Source organism: Mus caroli, unplaced genomic scaffold (assembly GCF_978045245.1).
Source record: "Mus caroli unplaced genomic scaffold, Mus_caroli_1 scaffold_1, whole genome shotgun sequence".
Taxonomy (NCBI): Eukaryota; Metazoa; Chordata; class Mammalia; order Rodentia; family Muridae; genus Mus; species Mus caroli.
Genome location: NW_028227256.1, coordinates 7,586,558 through 7,612,249, shown reverse-complemented (window position 1 = coordinate 7,612,249; position 25,692 = coordinate 7,586,558). Strand labels below are relative to the sequence as shown.

Here is a 25,692-nt window from a genome sequence, read left to right as displayed (position 1 = left end):
GTGTTGAGTAGACAGTTGAAGCTAATTAAGACAATGCCTTCATCACAGGAATAGGTGAGCTATCTCTAGAATAATATCACTCCTTCTGGAACATATTACTACTCTGACCTACGTGTGCTTGGTTGGCTTTGTGCCATGTTATACACCACAGAGGTCCTCATTAGATGATGTCACCATACCATAGAGGTCCTCATTAGATGATGTCACCATGAACTTGGATTTAGCTTCTGGCCCTATGAAAAAAACAAATTTATTTTTATTATAATGTCATAGAGAGCTCAGCAGAGATGACCATTCAGTTTATAGCCAATTGAAAATCTTTATTTCAGCTGACTGGGACTACACTCTGAGATTCGGAATATAAGTGTAGCCCTGAGCATTTTGAGGCTTTTTAATTTATTTATTTATTTATTTTTATTCTTTAATCATTATCCCCTTCCTGGTTCACCCTCTTGACTGTTTCTCATTCCATACCTCCCCTCCTGTCTCCAAGAGGATGTCCCCAGACCTACCCATACCACACCAAACCTCCCCATTCCCTGGGTCCTCAAGTCTCTCAAGGGTTAGGTGTATCTTCTCTCACTGGGGCCAGAGCAGATATATGCATCTTTGCTGTATATGTGTCGGGGCCTCAGACCAGCTCATGTATGCTGCCTTAGTGGCTCAGTGTCTGAGAGATCTCAGGGGTCCTGGTTAGTTGAGACTGCTGGTCTTCCTATGGGGTCACCTTCCTCAGCTTCCCAGCTTTTCCTTCATTCCACCACAGGGGAGGCTTTATTTTTTCTGTTTTTGTTTTATTGAATATTTTCTTTATTTACAGTTCACGTGTTATCCCCTTTCCTGGGTTCCCTCCTGCCCAGAAACACCCTACCACATCCTCCCTTCCCCTGTTTCTGAGGGTGTTCCTCCACCCACCCACCCACCCACTCCTACCTCATCTATCGAGATTTCATAGGACCAAAGATACCCACCCAACACACACACACTGATGCATGACAAGGCCACCCTCTGCAACATATGCAGCTGGAGCTATGTGTACTCCTTTTTTGATGGTTTAGTCCCTGGGAGTTCTGGGGGATCTGGTTGGTTGATATTGTTGCTCTTCCTATGGGGTTACAAACCCCTTCAACTCCTTCAGTCCTTTCTCTAACTCCTCTGTTAAGGACCCCACACTCAGTTCAATGCTTGGCTGCAAACATCTGCCTCTGTATTTGTAAGGCTCTGGCAGGGCCTCTCAGGAGACAGCCATATCAGGCTCCTTTCAGCATGCACTTGATGAAAGAAGGGGAGGCTTTTAAAACAAAAACTACATCCTCCAGCACCAGAACGGGGAGTTTTGCATAAGCAAGCAGTTTAACAGAAGCCAAGATAAGTTAGCTGGAACATTTTGACCTCGGGTTCCTAGAATAGAGTTGGGTAATTTTCCATGGGATTCTCCATCAAGGAGATCAAATTCTAGTTAAACTTGAAATGGCCCTGATAAGAATACAAGGTGAAGGGACCTTCACTGTCTTGCCCTGTCATAGGCTAGCCATCTGATTCTATGACAAGGAGAAGGAAAGAAAAAGAGAACAGCCCAGGAAAAGACATTTTATACTTGAGAACAACTAAAAAGTAAACTATTTCCCATAGAGGTTACAAATGACAAGGTGTTTAGCTCTGAATTCTCACCCCTTTTCCTTGGTTTTATTTATTGTCTTTAAAGATTTTGTTAAAACTTTTAACTTTCTGTATTTTGGAATTTTTTTAAGTTCATTGGCTGTGATTTAAGAAGAATGTATAGGTAAACTTAATTTGCTATAACATACCATGCATGTAACTTGAGACCAACTCTCTAGGAACAGGGTATGTACCTGATAGGCTAACCTTAGCATACCATGAGAATTGCCATTACCTGTTGGTCTTGGTAGCCATATGCCTCAGCCACCATTTCCCCTAAGATTTTACAAAGGCCATGCATGTGATTTTACCACTGTCTTGCTTAAGGTGATCACATGGTATAAATCAACTAAGTCAGTATCCATAAAACAACTACACCAGCTAAGCCCTTAGCTTATCACTATATCTCCCTTTTATTGGACTCTGGAGGCAACACTAGACTTCTGGGATAGTTTGTTTTAAATCTGAGTCATATTTTAAAAACTAGCATTTTGTAAAACTATACTATAAAAGGATCAGGAAAAAGATTCCCAATCTCTCTGTGGAACTGTATTTATGGTTTAAAGTTTATTTTTATTCTAAGGGATCTTTAATTCAAGAATTACAATTTTTTAAGACTCAAACATACCAGCGATAAAATAGTAAAGTCCTAATTTTCTAAGAGTTCCTTTCTAATTATAAACTGTTAAAAATAATTAAGGCATACAAGTTAATGGTCAGTCTTGCTATATACAAATGTAATTTATTTACAGAGACAAACTTGGAAAAAGAGACCAGTTTTTATCTCCCATCATAATATTCTGTGTATGTTGTCAAAAGCTAAGCCAGAAGCCAGTAAGCCAAAACAACTTTAAATAAATGTAAATCTTGTTTAATATAAAATAATAATCAAACCAGGTATATAAAAATTAGTTATAAAAATTGAAGGCTTGAGTAAAATGGGTTAAATTTACAATACACTTGTGAGGCAGGAGATCTCCAGGTTCCCTTGGATGAAGCACAATTTCCATTAGAAGACACACCATTCCACTTGAGTAAGTTACATGCTGGCCTTATGACAGAACAAGGTTGTGCAGCAATAAGGCCTTCCAGAAGCTACTGCCTCTGGTTGGGTAGGTCCCAGCAGCTCTGACTATGAAGGCCTGACCAGCTCCATCCATGTAGGCCAAACCAGAGAAAAAATTCCTACTCCTTATCTAAAGATGAATTATTCTTCATGTCTCACATGACAGGGGGATGGATTCTCTTGCCCAGTGAAGGTACTCAGAGTTTGAATCCACATCTTAAATGTTTCAAACCACAGAGAGGCAAATAGGAGTTGTGCTGTCCTCAGTGTCTCCTGAATAGTCATATGAGGATGCTGAGAACATGGGAACTGCTACATGAGCCCACCACCTGACAGGTATGGGACCCCCATGCTAGTTCAGTTGGCAAGCCACTACCCTGGCTTTCAATTCTTCCTCTTGGAAAAAAAGCTACTCTCAGGGTTCAGACTCGAACCGCCCATATTGCCACATCTGAGGAGGATGCCAGATACAGCTTTAGAATGTTGTTTGAAATATCAAAACAGTGTCTTTCAGTTGGAAATATGCGTACTACTGTTAGTACAGAGTAACTTAGAGATTTGTCTATCAGCAGGATGGCTTTAGCCTTCTTTGTCAATTCAATCTATGTTACATGTAATTATTTATAACAGACTTTCTATGCATGTCTGCTTTCATATCTCATCTGATGGTTGACAGTATGGAATGAAAATGTTGAAGGTTTTTTAAAAGATTCTGTTAATAGGGTTAATTTTAGAAATAGAGTTAATTGGTTAGTGAATCATCATTTACCCTTGACAAGGTAGGCACTGTCTCTGGGAGTATACATTTTAAATTGAAATTTTTTTCTTTTTTTTTTTTATTACGTATTTTCCTCAATTACATTTCCAATGCTATCCCAAAAGTCCCCCATACCCTCCCCCCCCCACTCCCTTACCAACCCATTCCCACTTTTTGGCCCTGGTGTTCCCCTGTACTGGGGCATATAAAGTTTGCGTGTCCAATGGGCCTCTCTTTCCAGTGATGGCCAACTAGGCCATCTTTTGATACATATTCATTTCTTTTGGGGGGAATATAACTCAGGATTAAATTATTTCTCTATACAGCCTGACAATGTAAAATATCTTTACCATATAATCTTGGAATACAGTATAATAATTTGATGTTAGCAACAATATGCATGGTTACCTATTTTCAAATACTAGGTATGGTCATTTAAGGTAATAGTCCCAGTTTTTACTTTTTTATCCTATCAAATTGATTTAACCAGATTTTTTAAATGAGATACTCTGGTTTTGTTGATTAAATAATAGTATTGTTAATACTTTTAAAAGTATTCAAAGTTTATCATATGTGGAAGCAAAATATATCACTTAGACACTTTCTGTTTAGATTCATTTCTTGCATGCTGGCTTTAACTGACTTCCTTTAAAAGGCCCATGTAACAAACAGCTGATTACAGTTATCTTATTCTTCTACAGAACTCTAGTACATGGTCCTGCCAAATTTATATTTGCATGTAACCCCTGTTGATCTTGATGTAAAAGTTTTTCTCGTGTAACTTTGTCATACAGTTATTACCTCCTGACTTATGTTCATGAGCTTTGCCAACTGTTAAGTTTTACCGTGGTCCCTTGGATGGTCCTTCTTCTGAGGTACTCTAATTGCTGCTCCGCTAACTGCCTTCTGTCAGCTTTGAAGCAGTTACTGAGAGTGACACGCCCAACTCTCAGAAAGTAGATCAGGTAATCTCCCAGAAGAGACAATGGGCTGTTCCCCCACTCAGCCCTCTTCCTGCCACTCATGACTGTGATTGTGGGACTCAGAACTCAAGCAGCTGGACTAGCCTTCTCTACTTCAATCCCATTTCAATCTCACTAGCCAGATCAGCTTAAAATACCTAAGGACCAGCTCTGCTCCCTGGCTGCTGCTGCTCCAGAAAGGACAAGATCCCATGGCTCCTGAGGATTCTGTGCCAACAAATCCTAGCAGGTTTGAAATGGAGTATAAAGTATAAAGACACAGAGACAGATAAAATTTCCTTCTGGTTCCCTTCCACTCTGGCTTCTCCGCTTGATCCCTCTTCCCTCTTTATCATCCTCATACCTATATTTTTACCGTTCCTTTAAATGTTTTACTTACTGAACTTCACCCTATACCCAAGCAGAATGTTCCCAGCACAAAGTTCTCCCAATAGCTTTCATCTCACAACAGCTCCAACTGTATGTGCCGCATACATCTGGAAATGGGTCCTTCAGTACTGTGATGAAATAGCTAAGACTTTCTGCCAGGCCAGGTGCAATACTTTACACTATTCCCATGATTCCCTGGGATTCTCTGTGGCTCCCTGCTACTTTCTGCTGCTTCACTTTGGGTCAACTCTCCTGGCAATGGGGCCAATCACTGCCACTCTGAATCAACTCTGTGCCCACTTCCTCTTACTGGCCTGCTCTATTTCTTCACCTCTGTTCCTCCCTACCCAACTGTCCCAGAAAATCTCTAAGTTCTACTCTGGAACCAAGTCATCTGCTTACAGCCCTCTAATAATTATTTTTCAAATCTCTTCAGAAATACAGGATGCAGCTGATCAAGTAAAGACTCTCCTCCTGCTGCAGAGACACCTCTTCAATGAGGCCAGAATTACCCCTTCCTACAAAGACTCTTCTCAGAAGGAAACAGCTATAAAACAGCCTGCCCTGTGCTTGTTCCCACCCCACCCCATGAGTTAGGAATGATAGTTTTCTACTGAAAGACTACATTTCCCAGCTTTCCTTGTGGATTATAGAAATTTAAACACACACACACACACACACACACACACACACACACACACACACCAATAAGGGGACATGCCCCATCTTCCTCATAGGCATTCTGGCCATCTGCACATGTCAGTGACAAAAGTGCCCCCTCACTATAAATAAACATGGTCCAGTCCAAGGTCATACCAATCCTCTCTTTCTTTCTACCTTCTGTCTCTCTACAGCTTCCCTTAAATAATCTAACAAAAAGAAGAATGGGTAAAACATAAACTTTATGAAATTAGAATTGGGTGGATGTAGGGGAAGGTACAATATAATGCAAAAGAAAAGATGTCATTTTCTAGGATTTCCTTGTGCCTTGCCTGTTCCATGCTGTGTCCCCTGTGAAGTTGGGGATTGCACAAATTACACGGTTCTTTTTAATACTGCCCTTACAAAACAACAGAAGGACCTCCCAGCCATTTCCAACTGAGTGCATCGCTTTCTTTGCCTGTAACTTCAGGACAGGCACCAGGGCCAGCCTCTGTGATCTGTAGACATTTTAGAGAGGGGATGGCTTTCCTTTCTCCATCCAAACTTAATACAGATTGGAGGAATTTCAGCTGACTTTATTTTCCCTGCTCAACTGCAGAGGCACTTTAGAATTGGTTCTCAAAAAGGACATAGATATCTCTTTATCTCTTTATATCTTTTGTGTTCCATCAAAACCAATTTCTCCTGATCCCTTACAGAGATATGCATGTCACAGGAGGTGCTCTTTTCATCCAACTTATTAAAGCAAGGAAATCACAGATTGTGTGCAAATGATAAGGAAGGAATCCCTGTGATCAGAGATTTAGCCTCATTCTACCCATGGGATAACAGCCAAAAGGCTTACCTATACCCCTCCTCCCCAACACACACACACACACACACACACACAGAGAGAGAGAGAGAGAGAGAGAGAGACAGAGACAGAGACAGAGACAGAGAGACAGAGAGAGAGAGACAGAGAGAGAGAGAGAGAGAGAGAGAGCCCAGTATCTAATTTTACACAGTAGAAATATCTGAGCACTTCACATTTTATAATGATCAAACTCTATCACTTTTCCATATAAAATTCCTGTTATAACAAAGAAACTGCAGGCCCAGTCAAGGAACACATGGTTAAAAAGTTCTGGCCCAGTTTGGGTGTTTGAGAGATTAATAATTCTCTGCCATCTCACAACTTTGTAATATTAGATAAAGGCCTGTGTACTTGATGCTACTATAATGAAGAAGCAGCATTGTCTGTTCTGTGCAAGAGGAGCAGACAGATGAAATCATTTGCCTGCTGTTTTTATGGCTAGTAAGAGAAAAGATGAGACCAGAATCTGAAGTGCAAAGCTAGAAAATGAGGTGGATCTGCTCACCTGCAGCTAGAAGACCTTGATGGCTGGGGCAGACACCAGTTTAAATGTGCTAGTATGGTGTCTATAGAATTGTTACCAGCCTCAGTTGGAAAACAATGTTGAGGCAGGGAATTTTTAGATTGGTACCCTTCCTCGACTAGCCTCCTTTACTGATGGCTGCTCATCCTATTCAAACCCATGGTATGTTATAAAACAAAGAAGGGTACATTGTGGGGCCATGGGAGGCAAGTACGATAGTTGAAGTTTTTCACTTTTACTATGACGAGTCTGTTCTCCTTTCAATTTCATGTTGTGTGTTACAAATAAAGAAACTGCCTCAGTACTGTGTTTCCAGAACCTCTACCGTGTTGAATCAGTGATGCTTCCTAGGATCTGGTACCCAGCATCCAAAGGTCCTACACTACATATGGGAACACTGCAATTGTGTAGAAGGAAGTCAGTAAGAAATGCCACCTGAAGATGATATGGAAACGGAGAGACCTTTATTGACTCTGTAGCCTACCAGACTTCATAAGCATTCCATTGGGGGACAGAGAGGTATGGCTTTGTGCTTTCATCTTGAACACAGCTGACAATAATCCTTTGACTTTTTGGATTCTGAGTGGTTAATTTTAGGCTGCTAATATTAACACCCTCTTACTTATTTGACTTAATTAAACTTATTCTTGAACTACTGTGAAATGTCAAAACCTGCATCCTCAGGGCACTGTTGCAGAAGGCTTGGATCTGTAGGAGCTTGAAAAGATTGGATACCACTTCCACCCTGAGATTTGTCACCCACCAAAATCAATCCCAATGTAACAACCTTAAGTGTAATTTGGGAAAGAGCAATTGAGTCAAGCACTGGTGGGATATGGCTTGATTTGCATATATGAAAATCACCAGTTGGCTTCAATTCCCCTTTCCCTGAAAAGCAATTGGTTTTTTATAGTGTATTTTCCTTATGGGCACCAACACCCTTTCTACAGTGCCTGGGTGGGTGTCAAGATAGAAGCTAATTAGCATGTAGCATTCCTTAACACAGTGATGGGTATGGCACCTTACTTGATTAGAGGAGAATGAAGCTTAAAACAACAACAACAACAACCTCTCCTTCCCTTAGATAGTACAATATGCATACATGAGCACTGGGACAGATGAGGCCATTTTGTGGCAATAAAGTACACTTGCCCTGTTGAAGGAACAAAGGAATGAAAGTTAAGAAAACTGTAGAAAAACTGAGCTGCAGTCCTCAGCAAATCCTGCCGACTTGGTGCTAGGTTTTGATTCGTAGGACAAGTCTACATCTCTAGCCTAGCTCCAGAGAATCAGAGACTTCATGCACATTGTCCCTGCATCAACATAAGAGAGAAAATAATGGCGGATTAAAAAAAATTAAAAGGCAGATTTATTTTAGTACCTTTTCTGGTTCTTGAGCAATGGGAAGAACAGTGAGGCCAACCAAGATCAGCTCCCAGTTCTGTCTTACCTCTCTCCCTTGTCAGATCTCTCTTTTTTTTTAATTTTCTTTTTTTTTTGTTGGGTATTTATTTCATTTACATTTCCAATGCTATCCCAAAAGTCTCCACACGCTCCACCACCCACTTCCCCACCCACCCACTCCCACTTCTTGGCCCTGTCGTTCCCCTGTACTGAGGCATATAAAGTTTGCACAACCAATGGGCCTCTCTTTTCACTGATGGCCAACTAGGCCATCTTCTGATACATATGCAGCTAGAAACACGAGCTCCAGGGGATACTGGTTAGTTCATATTGTTGTTCCACCTATAGGGTTGCAGACGCCTTTAGCTCCTTGGGTACTTTCTCTAGCTCCTCCATTGGGGGCCCTGTGATCCATCCACTAGCTGACTGTGAGCATCCACTTCTGTGTTTGCTAGGCCCTGGCATAGTCTCACAAGAGACAGCTATATCAGGGTCCTTTCAGCAAAATCTTGCTAGTGTACGCAATGGTGTCAGCGTTTGGAAGCTGATTATGGGATGGATCCCCGGATATGGCAGTCTCTAGATAGTCCATCCTTTCGTCACAGCTCCAAACATTGTCTCTGTAACTCCTTCCATGGGTGTTTTGTTCCCAATTCTAAGAAGGGGCACAGTGTCCAAACTTTAGTCTTCGTTCTTCTTGAGTTTCATGCGTTTAGCAAATTGTATCTTATATCTTGGGTATCCTGAGTTTCTGGGCTAATATCCACTTATCAGTGAGTACATATTATGTGAGCTCCTTTGTGATTGTGTTACCTCACTCAGGATGATGCCCTCCAGGTCCATCCATATGGCTAGGAATTTCATAAATTCATTCTTTTTAATAGCTGAGTAGTACTCCATTGTGTAAATGTACCATAATTTCTGTATCCATTCCTCTGTTGAGGGGCATCTGGGTTCTTTCCAGCTTCTGGCTATTATAAAAAAGGCTGCTATGAACATAGTGGAGCATGTGTCCTTCTTAACGGTTGGGACATCTTCTGGATATATGCCCAGGAGAGGTATTGCTGGATCCTCCGGTAGTACTAGGTCCAATTTTCTGAGGAACTGCCAGACTGATTTCCAGAGTGGTTGTACAAGCTTGCAATCCCACCAACAATGGAGGAGTGTTCCTCTTTCTCCACAGCCAGCATCTGCTGTCACCTGAATTTTTGATCTTAGCCATTCTGACTGGTGTGAGGTAGAATCTCAGGGTTGTTTTGATTTGCATTTCCCTGATGATTAAGGATGTTGAACATTTTTTCAGGTGTTTCTCTGCCATTCAGTATTCCTCAGGTGAGAATACTTTGTTCAACTCTGAGCCCTATTTTTTAATGGGGTTATTTGATTTTCTGGAGCCCACCTTCTTGAGTTCTTTATACATATTGGATATTAGTCCCCTATCTGATTTAGGATAGGTAAAGATCCTTTCCCAATCTGTGGGTGGTCTTTTTGTCTTATTGACGGTGTCTTTTGCCTTGCAGAAGCTTTGCAACTTTATGAGGTCCCATTTGTCGATTCTCGATCTTACAGCACAAGCCATTGCTGTTCTATTCAGGAATTTTTCCCCTGTACCCATATCTTCGAGGCTTTTTCCTACTTTCTCCTCTATAAGTTTCAGTGTCTCTGGTTTTATGTGGAGTTCCTTAATCCACTTAGATTTGACCTTAGTACAAGGAGATAGGAATGGATCAATTCACATTCTTCTGCGTGATAACAACCAGTTGTGCCAGCACCATTTGTTGAAAATGCTGTCTTTTTTTCCACTGGATGGTTTTAGCTCCCTTGTCAAAGATCAAATGACCATAGGTGTATGGGTTCATCTCTGGGTCTTCAATTCTGTTCCATTGGTCTACTTGTCTGTTGCTATACCAGTACCATGAAGTTTTTTTTATCACAATTGCTCTGTAGTACAGCTTTAGGTCAGGCATGGTGATGCCACCAGAGGTTCTTTTATCCTTGAGAAGAGTTTTGGCTATCCTAGGTTTTTTGTTATTCCAGATGAATTTGCAGATTGCTCTTTCTAATTTGTTGAAGAATTGAGTTAGAATTTTGACGGGGATTGCATTGAATCTGTAGATTGCTTTTGGCAAGATAGCCATTTTTACAATGTTGATCCTGCCATTCCATGAGCATGGGAGATCTTTCCATCTTCTGAGATCTTCTTTAATTTCTTTCTTCAGAGACTTGAAGTTCTCATCATATAGATCTTTCACTTCCTTAGTTAGAGTCAAGCCAAGGTATTTTATATTGTTTGTGACTATTGAGAAGGGTGTTGTTTCCCTAATTTCTTTCTCAGCCTGTTTATTCTTTGTGTAGAGAAAGCCATTGACTTGTTTGAGTTAATTCACCAATGGACAGATCATGGAAACAGAAACTAAATAGGGACACAGTGAAACTAACAGAAGTTATGAAACAAATGGATCTGACAAATATTTATAGAACATTGTATCCTAAAACAAAAGGGTATACCTTCTTCTCAGCACCTCATGGTACCTTCTCCAAAATTGACCACATAATTGGTCACAAAACAGACCTCAACAGATACAAAAATATTGAAATTGTCCCATGCATCCTATCAGATCACCATGGACTAAGGCTGATCTTCAATAACAAAATAAATAATAGAAAGCCAACATTCTCTTGGAAACTGAACAACACTCTTCTCAATGATACCTTGGTCAAGGAAGGAATAAAGAAAGAAATTAAGGACTTTCTGGAGTTTAATGAAAATGAAGCCACAACATACCGAAACTTATGGGACACAATGAAAGCATTTCTAAGAAGAAAACTCATAGCTCTGAGTGCCTCCAAAAAGAAACTTGAGAGAGCACACATTAGCAGCGTGACACCACACCTAAAAGCTCTAGAACAAAAGGAAGCAAATTCACCCAAAAGGAGTAGAGGGCAGGAAATAATCAAACTCAGGGGTGAAATCAACCAAGTGGAAACAAGAACAACTATTCAAAGAATCAACCTATCAAGGAGCTGGTTCTTTGAGAAAATCAACAAGATAGATAAACCCTTAGCCAGACTCACTAGAGGGCACAGGGAAAGCATTCTAATTAACAAAATCAGAAATGAAAAGGGAGACATAACAACAGATCCTGAAGAAATCCAAAACACCATCAGATCCTTCTACAAAAGGCTATACTCAACAAAACTGGAGATCCTGGATGGAATGGACAAGTTTCTAGACATATACCAGGTACCAAAGTTAAATCAAGATCAGGTTAATGATCTAAACAGTCCCATATCCCCTAAAGAAATAGAAGCAGTCATTAATAGTTTCCCAACCAAAAAAAAGCCCAGAACCAGATGGGTTTAGTGCAGAGTTCTATCACACCTTCAAAGAAGATATAATCCCAGTTCTTCACAAACTATTCCACAAAATAGAAACAGAAGGTACTCTACCCAATTCATTCTATGAAGCCACAATTACTCTGATACCTAAACCACAAAATGACCCAACAAAGATAGAGAACTTCAGACCAATATCCCTTATGAATATCGATGCAAAAAATCCTCAATAAAGTTCTCACTAACTGAATTCAAGAACACATCAAAACAATCATCCATCCTGACCAAGTAGGTTTCATCCCAGGGATGCAGGGATGGTTCAATATACGGAAATCCACCAACATAATCCATTATATAAACAAACTCAAAGACAAAAACCACATGATCATCTCGTTAGATGCAGAAAAAGCATTTCACAAAAATCCAACACCCATTCATGATAAAAGTCTTGGAAGGATCAGGAATTCAAGGCCCATACCTAAACATGATAAAAACAATCTACAGCAAACAAGTAGCCAACATCAAAGTAAATGGTGAGAAGCTGGAAGCAATCCCACTAAAATCAGGGACTAGACAAGGCTGTCCACTCTCTCCCTACATATTCAACATTGTACTTGAAGTCCTAGCCAGAGCAATTCGACAACAAAAGGAGATCAAGGGGATACAAGTTGGAAAGGAAGAAGTCAAAATATCACTTTTTGCAGACGATATGATAGTATATATAAGTGATCCTAAAAATTCCACCTGAGAACTCCTAAACCTGATAAAGAGCTTCAGTGAAATAGCTGGATATAAAATTAACTCAAACAAGTCAGATCTCTTAAGGTGGCATTGGGCCTCTTCCAGTGCTCATCTGGAGCTTCCTCACCAGTCCCTTAGTAGCTGCAGTATCTACTCCCATTTCTGTCCAAAAAGCTTCATGTCAGGCTGAAGCTAACCTTCAAGGTGGTGGAGTCCTAGAACTGTATGAATTGAAAAGAGTCACAGGTGAAGAGGGACATGCAGTTCTCAGGCTACCCATTGTTTAGCAGCATCATAAGCAATTTTGAACAAACCATAGACAATGTAATTTTGCTAAGATATGAAGCAAATCTAGGCAAAGTTCAACATGAGCTCAGTGCTCTGGTATATACATAGGTAACTGGTACACCAGTTTACCAAATCCTTAAAGAAGTGTTGGTCAAACTCTAGTAAAAAGTGTATATCCATGGGAATGCAAGCAACCTTAATTAAACTGGGTGAGCAAAAAAGGAAAGAAAGAACAGTAAAGATGAAAAGAGTTGTGACAAAAGACTAGGCCATCTTTTGATACATATGCAGCTAGAGTCAAGAGCTCCGGGGTACTGGTTAGTTCATAATGTTGTATCACCTATAGGGTTGCAGGTCCCTTTAGCTCCTTGGGTACTTTCTCCAGCTCCTCCATTGGGAGCCCTGTGATCCATCCACTAGCTGACTGTGAGCATCCACTTCTGTATTTGCTAGGCCCTGGCATAGTCTCACAAGAGACAGCTATATCAGGGTCCTTTCAGCAAAATCTTGCTAGTGTATGCAATGGTGTCAGCGTTTGGAAGCTGATTATGGGATGGATCCCTGGGTATGGCAGTCTCTAGATGGTCCATCCTTTTGTCACAGCTCCAATCTTTGTTTCTGTAACTCCTTCCATGGATGTTTTGTTCCCAATTCTAAGAAGGGGGTACAGTGATCCCACTTTGGTCTTCATTCTTCTTGAGTTTCATGTGCTTAGCAGATTGTATTATATATCTAGGCAAATGGATGGACCTGGAGGGCATCATCCTGAGTGAGGTAACACAATCACAAAGGAACTCACACAATATGTACTCACTGATAAGTGGATATTAGCCCAAAACTTAGGATACCCAAGATATATAATACAACCTTCCCTCCATTTCTTCAGGAAATCCACTTCTAGTCTTCAGCAGTATTCAAATTACCACCCCACCTACCTCCTTCTCTTCTGTTTCTCTATACTTCATTCTCTACACAGTACCTCGAATGAGCCTTTACAATTAGAAATCACATATCATTTTCTAGATTAGAATGCTCTAGGAGATGCCTGGCACTGAGTATAGATATTAAACCATATGACACTCCAGAATTCCACCATTTGATATCTGCGGCCTCACTCCTAACCCCACCTCTTCCCAGATATAGACAGGGAATATCTTGCTATCCTCAGGTAGACTCAACATGCTCACATACAGAATCTGTAATTGGCCTTTCTCTATTTAGAACACTCTGTCGTTATACCTTGCCAATTGGTTCTTTACAATCCATGTTTTAATTCAAAAGTTGGTTCAGAAGGCCATTCCTTGGCCACCCACTCTGAAAGAGCACCCCACATTCATGTTAACCGTATAACCTCTTCTCACATCCATAGCCCTCATGGGCCTCTGAAACTGTGTTGGTTTGTATGCATACTATCTGATCCCTCTGTAAATGCAAGCTAGATGATTATAGGAAAACAGCTGACTTTGTCCTCAGTTCACAGGGTACTGAATGTGGTATTGGACACCTGCTAAAAGAACAAGTATCTTATATCCCCTAATAGGCCCTTTCTTATCTTCATCAGGAATATTTTCCTTCCTCCCAGTATCTTCTCCTGAGAGCTCTGCAGCATTCCCAGGAAAGTCTATTTTGTTGGAGGACTTATACCCTCCACAGAACTGGAAACCAGTCTGTTCAGCTAAAGATGTAGTCTCTCAATTTCTCCCCAAAAGAAGTCTAAGAATGAGTGTCTGACCCATTATGTTTAAATTGATATCACCAGTACACTTAAGATAAAAATTAAATCCATTCCATCCATTCCAAGACAGTATTATTTGACAAATTATCACATTATCTAAAATATAATTTTATCTAAATCTTTGTGTGATGGTAAACCTTATCTTATTTGTGTTGAGAAATACCTTAGAGGTTCTAGTAAAAATCTATTTCTAGATGTGTTTGTGAGGGTGATTCTAGAAGCAATTAGTTCATGAGAACTTTAACATAATGAATTGTTTGATCTAGATACTCGTAATTTGGACACATTACTGTAAAGTGATAGAAGGGGAGGGCCCTGATGGAAGAACTGAGTCATTGCAGAAGAGTTCCTGAGTGGTATTTTGACACCCAGATCCCTTATATATTTCTCTGCTTCCTGGCCACCGCAAAATAAAGAGTTTTGGTTATATTTTCCCAGTGCCTTGATTTTCTGCCTTACTTCAGGGCTAAAGCAATAGGTCCATCCAACCATGGAAAGAGACCTCTGAAACCATGACAATTCAAAATAAATCTTCCCTAAGTTATTTCCCTCAAGTATTACTCACAGTGATAAAAAGTTTAATGCAGAGGCCAGAAAAGGAGTTATCACTATGACTGTTCCTGCTACACGCTTTTAGTGCGAATTATAGTGAGAATAGTGAGCAAAAAATAGACTGGAGAGATTTGAAAAAGCTTGGCCAGAAAAGGAGCAGGATCCAAGATGAGGGCAAGAAAGTCATGGTTGATGAAGAGATTGACAACATGAAAAGAAGCCAAGGATTTACCATTGCAGCAATGGGTGAGATGCTTTCAGGACACATCAGGTATCATAAGACCTTCTCTTGATTAGAGGGCTACTAAAATCCTCAATATGCATAGGATCATTTTATGAAGTGCATTCCCAGCTTTAGCCACCCAGGCTTCAGAGCCTATGATAACCATGGTCTGAGGGGGTCTTTGTAGTCCTCAAGTTTGCAGCAAACAATGCTATCAGCCATATGGCACTGGTTTTACAGACCTTCAGAATGTAAGAATTGGGGCTTATAAAGGTCTTCCATCCAGATTCCAAAGGAAAACCTGGAAGGCCTGGTAACAAGAATCAGAATTCTCCTGGGGTACTCCTAATAGGACCATATATGAAGCTAGTGGAGTAAAGCTGGTAATAACAGGAATAGGGAATGTTGCAGTGCAAAGTTGTAGAAGGCAACAGAGGTACTCCAGGAAAGAAGATGTGTGGTCTGGGACCAGAAAGACAATGGTATGGAGAGGTTCCCAAACACTTGGACACTCACATGTGCCCAGATGCCAGGCAAGGATCTACAGGGTTTAAAGCTTACCCTTCTGGATTTGAGTCTTGCTTTGATATGAATTTTCCATTGGTATTCTCATATTTCTTCCCTTTGAAATGGAATGTTTATACAATATACAATCCCAGATTGTATACTGCAGGCATGTGGCTTGGGGGAGGCAGATATTATGGCACATATATGGAGGCCAGATGACAACTCTGTAGAGTTGACTCTCCCCTTCCACCTTCACAAGGGTTCCAGGAACCAAGCTCAGGTTTCTAGGCAATGAATGCCTTCATTCACTGAACTCTCTCATTGGCTCCAGACTTTTATTGCTTAATTTATAAGGACTTACAACTAAGGTGTTATTTTGAATTTCAATGGGAAACTTTGGGATTGGACATTGAAATACTGTTAGAATTGTAAAGACTTTAGAGGGAAACATGGTGTCATTTGTTATGTGTAAAGTAGTTATGCTACATTTGACTATGGCTTTCTCATTGATTTGAGATTAAATACAGTTTAAGAAGAACTGTAGGATGTCACATTGACATGAGTCAGATTTGTAATGGTTAATATTTATTGTCAATATTGATAAGATTTGATGATACCTAAAAGATTAAAACACTCCTGTGTTTCTGTAAGGGCATTTCTAAAGTAGTTTAGATGATGAGGGTTCTGGACAATCAATAGTCTACTTCATTGATGGATTAAATAGTAATGAAGTAATGGAAAGTTTTGGAGGTTGAGCCTGGATTGAGAAAGTCATTCACTGGTCATGTCTTTTAAAGAGTACATCCTGTCCTGGATCCTTTCTGTTATGCATTTCTGGTTCCTGACTGCCATGGAGTAAGCATCCCCCTCTTGTGTATGCCTCTGCTCCAGTGTCCTATCTTATCACAAGCCACCTGTGACAATGGAGCAAGCAAGAATGTGGGAGCCTGTATAAGAAAGCTGTGAGCTTATTGTGAACTAAAATTGGGGCAGAGTGCAGAATATTCTTTTCCTAAGGTCTCCTAGAAACAAACGTACTCAATGTTATAAGTGACATGAGGGAATGTCCTGGCATATACATAGTATTTTTGCAGGAAAGGTGATATTCTTGACACTTTCACATGAACAGAGATGATAAGACACAGCATGAGGTATATTCCCTCTATGTACTTGTATTTGCTTAAGGTAAATGTAAGCATCACTTCGTGTTTTGCTTGGTTTAATAAAGGAAATGAGAAGTACCTTGTTTATACTATGATTGACCTCAAAAGCCTCAAGTCCCCTGATCACCCTATTCAGATTTCCTTTGCTTTGAGAAGATTTAGCCTTGCTGACTGGGGCCGATCAACACAAAAACATGAATTTAAACCTCTGAAATCATGGGCCAAAGTGAATTCTTCTCCCTTTAAGTTGCTATCTTAGTTAACGTACATAAATTAATATGGGGCAGTTAGACAGTAGGTTACTGGGAAGGATTCTTGAAGGATACAATCCTCTTCCTCCTCTACCTTGCCCTGGGCCCAAAGTGATGGATCCAGGAAACTGCAGACTAAAATTGATGAAACCTGAGCCAAATACATCGCACCTTCTTTAAACTGTTTTTCTTAGGTGTCTATTACAGTGATGAAAAGCTAGACTAACACAATCTTGGAGCAAGAGATACAGCACTCATTTAGGATATTGTGTATTATGTCACTCGGTTGGTAAAGGTGAACTGGACTATGAAACCATTCTACCAAGTCAGACGTACTTCTATCAGGAAAGCTGCCTTCATCTTCCAGTTCACACTGTGATAACTCATAGCCCAACCAAGCCCATCCCTCCTTTATTTGAAATCTAAGATGCACAATCAAACTGTATACAGAGCTCTGCCAGAACTTTGTTCCTTGCATGAAATGAGCGCCAAATTCAGCCTCTTGTTTAACTCTTCTCTCTGGTTTCACTATTGTAAGACGTGCCTTCAAGAGCTAGAAATTTTGTTGATAGATGGGAGAAAGTGTATCCTTAGTATAAATTATCTAACTCCACACTCACTCAATGGTACATAGTATCCACACCTTACTCAATGGTACATATTAGTATAGGTTTTTCCATTCAGTGTTGATTATCAACTCCTGGTCCCCCATGGTAAAAATCCATCTCCAAATAGGAAATGACAGGAGTCTACTCCAAATGTCCAAAGAGCCTAACTGTTTCAGCATTGCTCGAAAGTCTACATCCAACATCCTCTGTGAGACACTGGTTTTTTTAATTTATTTTTTTAATTAGGTATTTTCTTCATTTACATTTCAAATGCTATCCCAAAAGTCCCCCAGTCCCTCAAGGAGCTAAAGGGGTCTGCAACCCTATAGGTAGAACAACAATATGAACTAACCAGTACCCCCAGTACCCCCAGAGCTCATGTCTCTAGCTGCATATGTATCAGAGACCCTGTTTTTTTTTTTTTAAGGACCACAAGGAACCTCCATATAAAAGAATATCTAAATACAAATGCTTAGGTTGGAGAGGTTTGAACCACTTAAGTAGTTTGAATTTCATTCTTAGCCTTACTACAGGACTAGCTTGTGGTCTTAAATTCTCTGTGGTGACTGTTTCACTGTGTTGACTTGTCTTATTTATGTCACTTTGACACAAGCTAGAGTCTGAAAAGAGGGAACCTCAAATGAGAAAATGCCTCCATAATATCCTTCTATTGGTCATTTTCTTCATTAGTTAATGATGTGGGAGGGCCCATCCCATTGTTGGAGGGGTTACTCATGGGCTAGGAGTCCTGGGTTCTGTACAAAAGCAGGCTGAGAAAGCCATGTGAAGCAAGCCAGTAAGCAGCACACTTCCATGGCTTCTGCATCAGCTCCTGCCTCCAGGTCATTGCTCTTTTTGAGTTCCAGCCCTGACTTCCTTTAGTGATGAACTCTAATGTGGAAATGTAAGCCAAATAAACCCTTTTCTCCCTAACTTGCTTTTTGTCATGGTATTTCATTGGCAGCAATAGAAACCCTAAACAGGACACTCACCTATCTCTTCATTGCCAAGTTCAATACAGACAAGCTTTTCTAGTGTTTCCTTTCATGGAGCATATTTTCTAGCCATCTTTTTACCAAAGTTATTAACCTTGGGCTTTATGCTAGAGTCTCTAGTGTGAGTTCTTACCTTTTCATCTAAAGCATTAGAGACTGTCAAGATGCTAACCAATCAGGCTAATCCCTAGCTTTATGGTAACTGTGAACTCAGAATTTGAGGCTTTTTTAGGATTTCCCTTATTCTGTCAACTACTTACTATATTAAAAGACATAAAGCACACACCTGTGAATATACACATGTGAATACACATACATATGACTATACACACACAAAGACACACATGCACAAACACACACATACACCATCATTGCTAAGTGTTTCATATTGGAAAAAGATTGTTCTGCCTGATGGATTTCTAAGTGAATCTGATGCTTATTCCTATTAAAATAACAAATGACAATAGCTGTCAGTCTATTGGGCCCTAAGTCTTTTTAGTTTAATTATCAAAATCCATTCATATGGTATTCTCTGATCACTCAAGCTACAACCTTTGTAATAGTTTCTCTGTGTAATTTATGAAACATTGACTAGCTACTGCCTTATACTACATAAATATCATATACAATAGTAACATCGTGGAGTATGATTTATGTCATAAACAAACAACTAAAATACATACTTTGGAAATCCTTCCTTTATAATTCTCTCTTTCCTCTCTTGAATGGGATAATTGCTGCATGCATTGGGATAACTGGCTTGTTCTCTATCTTGGTAATGTATCTCTCTGGTTGTGTCTCATTTTTAAATGCTACAAAAAAGACTGAAAGAAAGAACAATATCCTGATTTGACAAGACCTCCACCAGCTCTCAAAGATATAATGAAGACAGTATCTTACTTAATTTAATTTAATGTCAGGATTACATCTTATGCCTTTTTCCTCTGTTGTATGCCAATAAGAGAAAAATTAATTCTTTCAAAGCTTTCAATGGAAACCAAATTTGAGGTATTGAAAAGATGATGTGGTTTACAAAAAGTCAACTTTCCATTTAATTCAGTAACTGTTTATTGACTGTCTATTACAGATAAGATACCGTGGTAGACATGTAGCCATTTGAGAAAATGTCTGTAGTAAAGCATATCCATGAGTCTTTTGGAGACTTTGTTTTTCTTTCTCTGTGTTGTTAAAATAACTGCAAAACAACATAGTCATCACTTCTGCCTAACTTTAATCTAGAAGCAAAGTCTAAATCTTTATGTCCTAAGCAAACTGCCACAGGGTGATTTCTCATGCACTCAGTACTTTAGATTGGAACTATAAACCATAAGCAAAAGAGAGAGCATCCATTTAATGCCCGAATCTGCCCAACTGCGTTGTTCCTTATTTACTGCCTTTAAATGAAATTTTTCATGTACATCAAGAACAGTTTCTCAACAAAGGAAATGCAGCTCTCAGAGCCAAGTACACCATAGCATGGCCATGTGAGGGAATGGCAATTTTTCTGCATGGAATTACCTAACAGATTGGATTTTATTTTTTTAATATTTAGGGATGAGAATTTTTAAGTGAGTGGACATGCTAATGTTAACTTTTCTGTGAGATAAAAGATTTTAGACATTTTTGCAAATATTTGAAATCATCTTGTTCTCCTCTCCATGTGTCTATGAAATGAATCCTAGCACTGGGATACCCCAAATCTTTCCTTCTGGAAGCACACACAATTTAAGTTGCTGCCCAATTTAAAGGTATGTTTTAGAGAGGAGTACTTAGGCAAGAAATCAAGGATGTATAATCCCACCTGTGAAAAATTGATTTGCTGACTTTTGTCATCTCTCTAAAGATAGGCAAACTAAGTAACAATATTGTCATTGTGCAAGATGTGTTTGGTGAGAAGGAGAGAAAATCAGACTCAACCTGGCCTACACCATAAGGAAATTTATATTGCACACTCCAACATGAAGAAGAAGAAGAAGAAGAAGAAGAAGAAGAAGAAGAAGAAGAAGAAGAAGAAGAAGAAGAAGAAGAAGAAGAAGAAGAAGAAGAAGAAGAAGAAGAAGAAGAAGAAGAAGAAGAAGAAGAAGAAGAAGAAGGGGAAGGGGAAGGGGAAGGGGAAGGGGAAGGGGAAGGGGAAGGGGAAGGGGAAGGGGAAGGGGAAGGGGAAGGGGAAGAAGGGGAAGGGGAAGGGGAAGAAGGGGAAGGGGAAGGGGAAGAAGGGGAAGGGGAAGGGGAAGGGGAAGAAGGGGAAGGGGAAGGGGAGGAAGGGGAAGGGGAAGGGGAGGAAGGGGAAGGGGAAGGGGAAGGGGAAGAAGGGGAAGAAGGGGAAGGGGAAGGGGAAGGGGAAGAAGGGGAAGGGGAAGAAGGGGAAGGGGAAGAAGGGGAAGGGGAAGAAGGGGAAGGGGAAGGGGAAGGGGAAGGGGAAGGGGAAGGGGAAGGGGAAGGGGAAGGGGAAGGGGAAGGGGAAGGGGAAGGGGAAGGGGAAGGGGAAGGGGAAGGGGAAGGGGAAGGGGAAGGGGAAGGGGAAGGGGAAGGGGAAGGGGAAGGGGAAGGAGAAAAAAAAAACAGACTTAAAAGTTGGTAGAGTCAACTAGACCGTTGTAGACCCAGGTTCTCTCTGAGCCTACATGCAGTCTCCCACACTGCAGTGAGAAAGACAGGAAGCTGCTTCACCCCAGGCTTCTGCCTTCATGATTGTAGGTTGGTAGTTGCAACCAGGGTGACACATTTCCTTGTTTACTTTCAACAAGAAAATTACTCTCTCCCAGTCCCGTTAATCCTTACTTTCTGCCTGACTAGGTCAATTTATAATACATGCCCATCCCCAGATTAACCAGAGTCCCTGGGAGCAATGTAAGACCTATGTGTTAGTCTGTTTTCTGTTGCTTTAGCACAACACCCGAGATCTGGCTATTTATGAACCAAAGAGATGTATTTAGCTTGTAGTTTTGAAGGCTTAAGAGGGTCAGGTGGTAACACAGGGTCAGTGTCTGGCAAGGACTTTTTGCTGTTCCCTTCATGGCAGATTAGCAGAAGGATCAGCATGCCCATGTAGAAAGGGAGGCAAAACAACCCCATTAGCTAACCCATTCCCAAGAGAAAACCACATCCATTGCTAGGGGCTCCATTCCTCTGATTGACTCAGACACTTAGCTGCACCTCCCAGTCCTGCCACAGTGAGGAATTAATCCTAGACCTGATGGCTGGGTCCTGACACAGGAGGAGGTGAGTGTCTGAGAAGGACCATGAGGAGGAGACTGGTCTGGAAGGGCACCCAAAACTCACCACAGTCATTGATTCTGACACCTTATGAAAGACAGCCACAGAAATCCTTTACTATACCAAGTTAGGTTGTATTTTCTGAAATATTTAAAAACTGAACATTGTGGCTTAAATCAATACCAAAAGAAAACCTCTACAGGATTTTCTCTGAAGTCATTATAAAGTGCCCAGTGTCCCAAGTGACTGCTGTTGGAAATGACAGGATGAATTGGTGCCTTGCTGAAGAGCAGCCTGAGGAAAGAGCAAATAATAAGGTCAAATTAAAAGACAAGAAGCCATGTCTCTACAGTGGTAATGATAGGAGGTGTTCCATAATCCCAAAGGTGGGGCCTTTCCCAGATAGAACTCACTGGGCGTAGGAATAAATAAGCAGAAATATTCACTCCCTGGCACACTCTCTGGGCCCGGCACATGAAGGAATCTTTATGAAATAACTTTCATAAAATTATTAAGCAGTAAGACATTGGTGTTTGTCCTGGTTAAAGACTAGAAATGGTTGACTCTAAATGCTGAAAGGAGCCTGATATGGCTGTTTCCTGAGAGGCCCTGCCAGAGTCTTACAAATACAGAGGTGGATGTTTGTACCCAACCATTGGACTGAGCGTGGGGTCCCCAATAGAGGAGTTAGAGAAAGGACTGAAGGAGTTAAAGGGGTTTGCAAGTCTACAGAAAGAACAATATCAACCAACCAGACCCCCGAGAACTCCTAGGGACTAAGCCATCAACAAAGAATGGCTTCAGCTGCATATGTTGCAGAGGATGGCTTTGTCATGCATTAATGGAAGGAGAAGTCCTTGGTTCTATGAAGGTTCAATAGTTTCTCCAGTGTAAGGGAATTGAGGATGGAGAGGTGGGTGGGTGGAGGAACACCCTCATTGAAGCAGGGGGAGGGAGGATGTGATAGGGTGTTTCCAGGCAGGAGGGAAACCAGGAAAGGGGATAACATTTGAAATGTAAATAAAGAAAATATCCAATAAAAAATGTTTAAGCATTGTGGTCAAGGGTATGCCACAGTAGACACCACACACACACAGACACAAGCGCACAAAGAAAAATCCTTCAGGTCATTTTCTAAGATAGATACCCAGCTGTGTTTTTATCTAAACTCAAAACCTAGAGCCTCCCTGTTTATGGTACCAAATTATGGCTCCTGCTTCAGAAAAATACTGTCTATCAGCTTCAGAAAGAATAAGCTTTCTGTTTGGTGAACCAAATGAGGGCATGTGGGGTCCTGTGGATTTCCCTGCTAGAGAAAGAGCTTTTGTTGCTCTGGGGTTACTGATTGTTCCATCACATATCTTACTGGTTTACAACAGAAAATGCTGCATTCTGTCTCCTTCCTGGGTAGCATCCGTTGCTCTCAGTTCTTTGATGAGCAAGTAACAATAAACAAGTCTCCAAAGCCACGCCTGAGAATTTATAAAGGCTAGGATAAAGTAACCATTCTGTTACAAGAATGGAAATGTTGGGTTTCAGCTACCATTTTCAGAATTAAATAATCCCAGAGGTGCTGGATGTTTTTATGTCATATACTCTCAAAAGAAGAACCAATTGCCAGGTTGAATTATCCATCTTAAAAAAAAAAAATAAAGTGTCGCTGTAAAACAGCTCCAGATTGCTTCCTCTGCATGCTGGAGGAGCTGACAGGGCCCCAGATGGAGCTGTTTCTCAGCAAGCTGTCAGGTGATCCATCCATCAGAAAAGCCATAGCACCCAGCTGAGCTGCCTATTGCTGCCAAGATCTGTATTGGGTCAGGTGGGAGAGGCCAGGGTCTGATGAATCTGGAAAAATATAGGTCAGAGGCATCTGAAGCAGAGAGGAAAACTACATCTCAAACTTAAGCCCCACGGTGATATTTAGCATTGTTTTATACTGACTTGACAGTGTTACCTTCTGCTTTCTTTTACATGGATTCCATGACATTGATACTGCAAGGTTATTTGGGATGGTTTTGAGAAAACCAAAGCACAAAGCCGCCTTAGAATAAGGCTGCTCAAAACATTCTAAGTAATTGTCAGCAAGCCAAGAAGTCTTTCCATCCATAGACCTGAAGAAGGTGTGATGAGATGAGAAGGCAAAGTTAAAGGATTGGAAGTGAGCACACGGAGCTAAAATCCATCACCCTTCGGGTTGATGCCTTCCACATTAACCTTACCTCATCTTGGAAACTACCATCCATTCTAAAGATAAAGTAGCGATATAATATGTGAGCTTATATCTTCCAACCCTGATGAAATATTGACAGTGATTCAGACCAAGAAAGAGGCTGCAAGCAATCAGAGGATACCAATAACTGCCCTTAATACTTGAAAAGCTGTACTGCTTTTATTAGAAGCGCAAGAAGTGTCTTAAAAGGGGGAGAGAGAGAGAGAGAGAGAGAGAGAGAGAGAGAGAGAGAGAGAGAGAGAGAAGAGAGAGAAGAGAGAGAAGACAAACAGGCATTTCTTGTTATGGCCATGCCTGCCATACCATTGGCAATATGTTAAATAAACTAACCTTTCCCCTTCCTTTGCAGTGATAAAGTGATAAGACTCATCCCCAAATCTGAAGAGGAAGCACTTGCACTAAAGAAAATATACCACCAACTTAAGGTAACAGATCTTGCACTGTCCTGTGGTCAAACCTGTGTTGTGTTGGCTGACTGGGGTTGAAACTCGAGATGAATAACGAGAATAATTAGACAGAGGAAGTAGGTAAAGAGATGGTGTGGAGGAGCATTTAAAGGAGAGTGGAATTCTGTCAAGACGTAAATTATTCTATACACTATTCACATAAGAGAACCCTGACGATCCATCTGCCAGGTATGATGAATGCTTCTTGAATACTGTTGTGTTCCCATGAGCATCTGAAATATTCTAGAAGGGGTAAATAGCCATATTTTCTTTGGGCTTGTGAATTTAATTGACCGTTTTCAGAACTCCACTTTTCCTTTTTGAAATCTTCCTAGAGCATGCCTACCGTCTTGTTTAGATTCAGACTTTTAAATGGAAATAGGTTGGGGAAGATGGACCAAGCAGTCAGTCATTAACTCTGTTGTATTTTGAGGGCCTCCTCAGCAAAGGCTGAAGGTGCTGCTTATTCACACTCTGATGGTTGTATGGATTTGGAGTAAGGGTCTCTCACTATTCTCTTCCTGCTTAGTTATTGGCTTCAGCTAAGAACTTAAGGTGAGAGGTGTGGCTATTAGTTCTCCTTCATGGGGCTGAAATAGGCCAGTCCATGAAACATATGGTATTTGAGACTTCATTCTAAAAGATGGTAACGCAGATTGCCAGAGGGCCTTGTTCATCTTTATCATGGCACAGAGATGTTTTCTTTAGGCGATGGACACACAGTCCTCTGGGATGCTGGTCTTAGATGATGTGGGAGGGAGGACGCCTTCAAGGTGGGTGTTTGTCATTACCATGCCTTTGATCTTTCATGGCTAGCTTGGTTCTTCTATTTGGCATCTTCCTTGTAAATATTGCACTTATTTGCTAATGGGCCTTTGAACTCCTAGGTCATTGATCTCCTTTTCCCCCTTCTTTTCTTACCCCAATTTAAGTAATGTTATCTTTTCTGCAAATAATGGTTGTTTTACCAAACCCCAGAAAGACTTGTTTCTTAACACTCCTCCCCTTGAGGGGCCTTCCCTGTGGTGCTAACATTAACCCTCAGCAGCAAGCCAGGACTATGGGCCTCAAAATGTTCTTCTGACTCTAATAACCAGACACTTCCCAAATTTCCCACCAGGGAG

The 25,692-nt window shown here is 40.7% G+C and overlaps 1 protein-coding gene across 1 annotated transcript in view; it reads left to right on the top strand.

The window, feature by feature from the left end:
- The window catches only part of Cpa6 (carboxypeptidase A6), a 441,999-nt gene that overhangs the window by 126,990 nt on the left and 289,317 nt on the right, over positions 1 to 25,692 (top strand). The window contains exon 2 of the mRNA XM_021160312.2: positions 24,472 to 24,547. Coding sequence (XP_021015971.1) covers positions 24,472 to 24,547 — 76 coding nt within the window. The remainder of the gene's footprint in view (positions 1 to 24,471; positions 24,548 to 25,692) is intronic.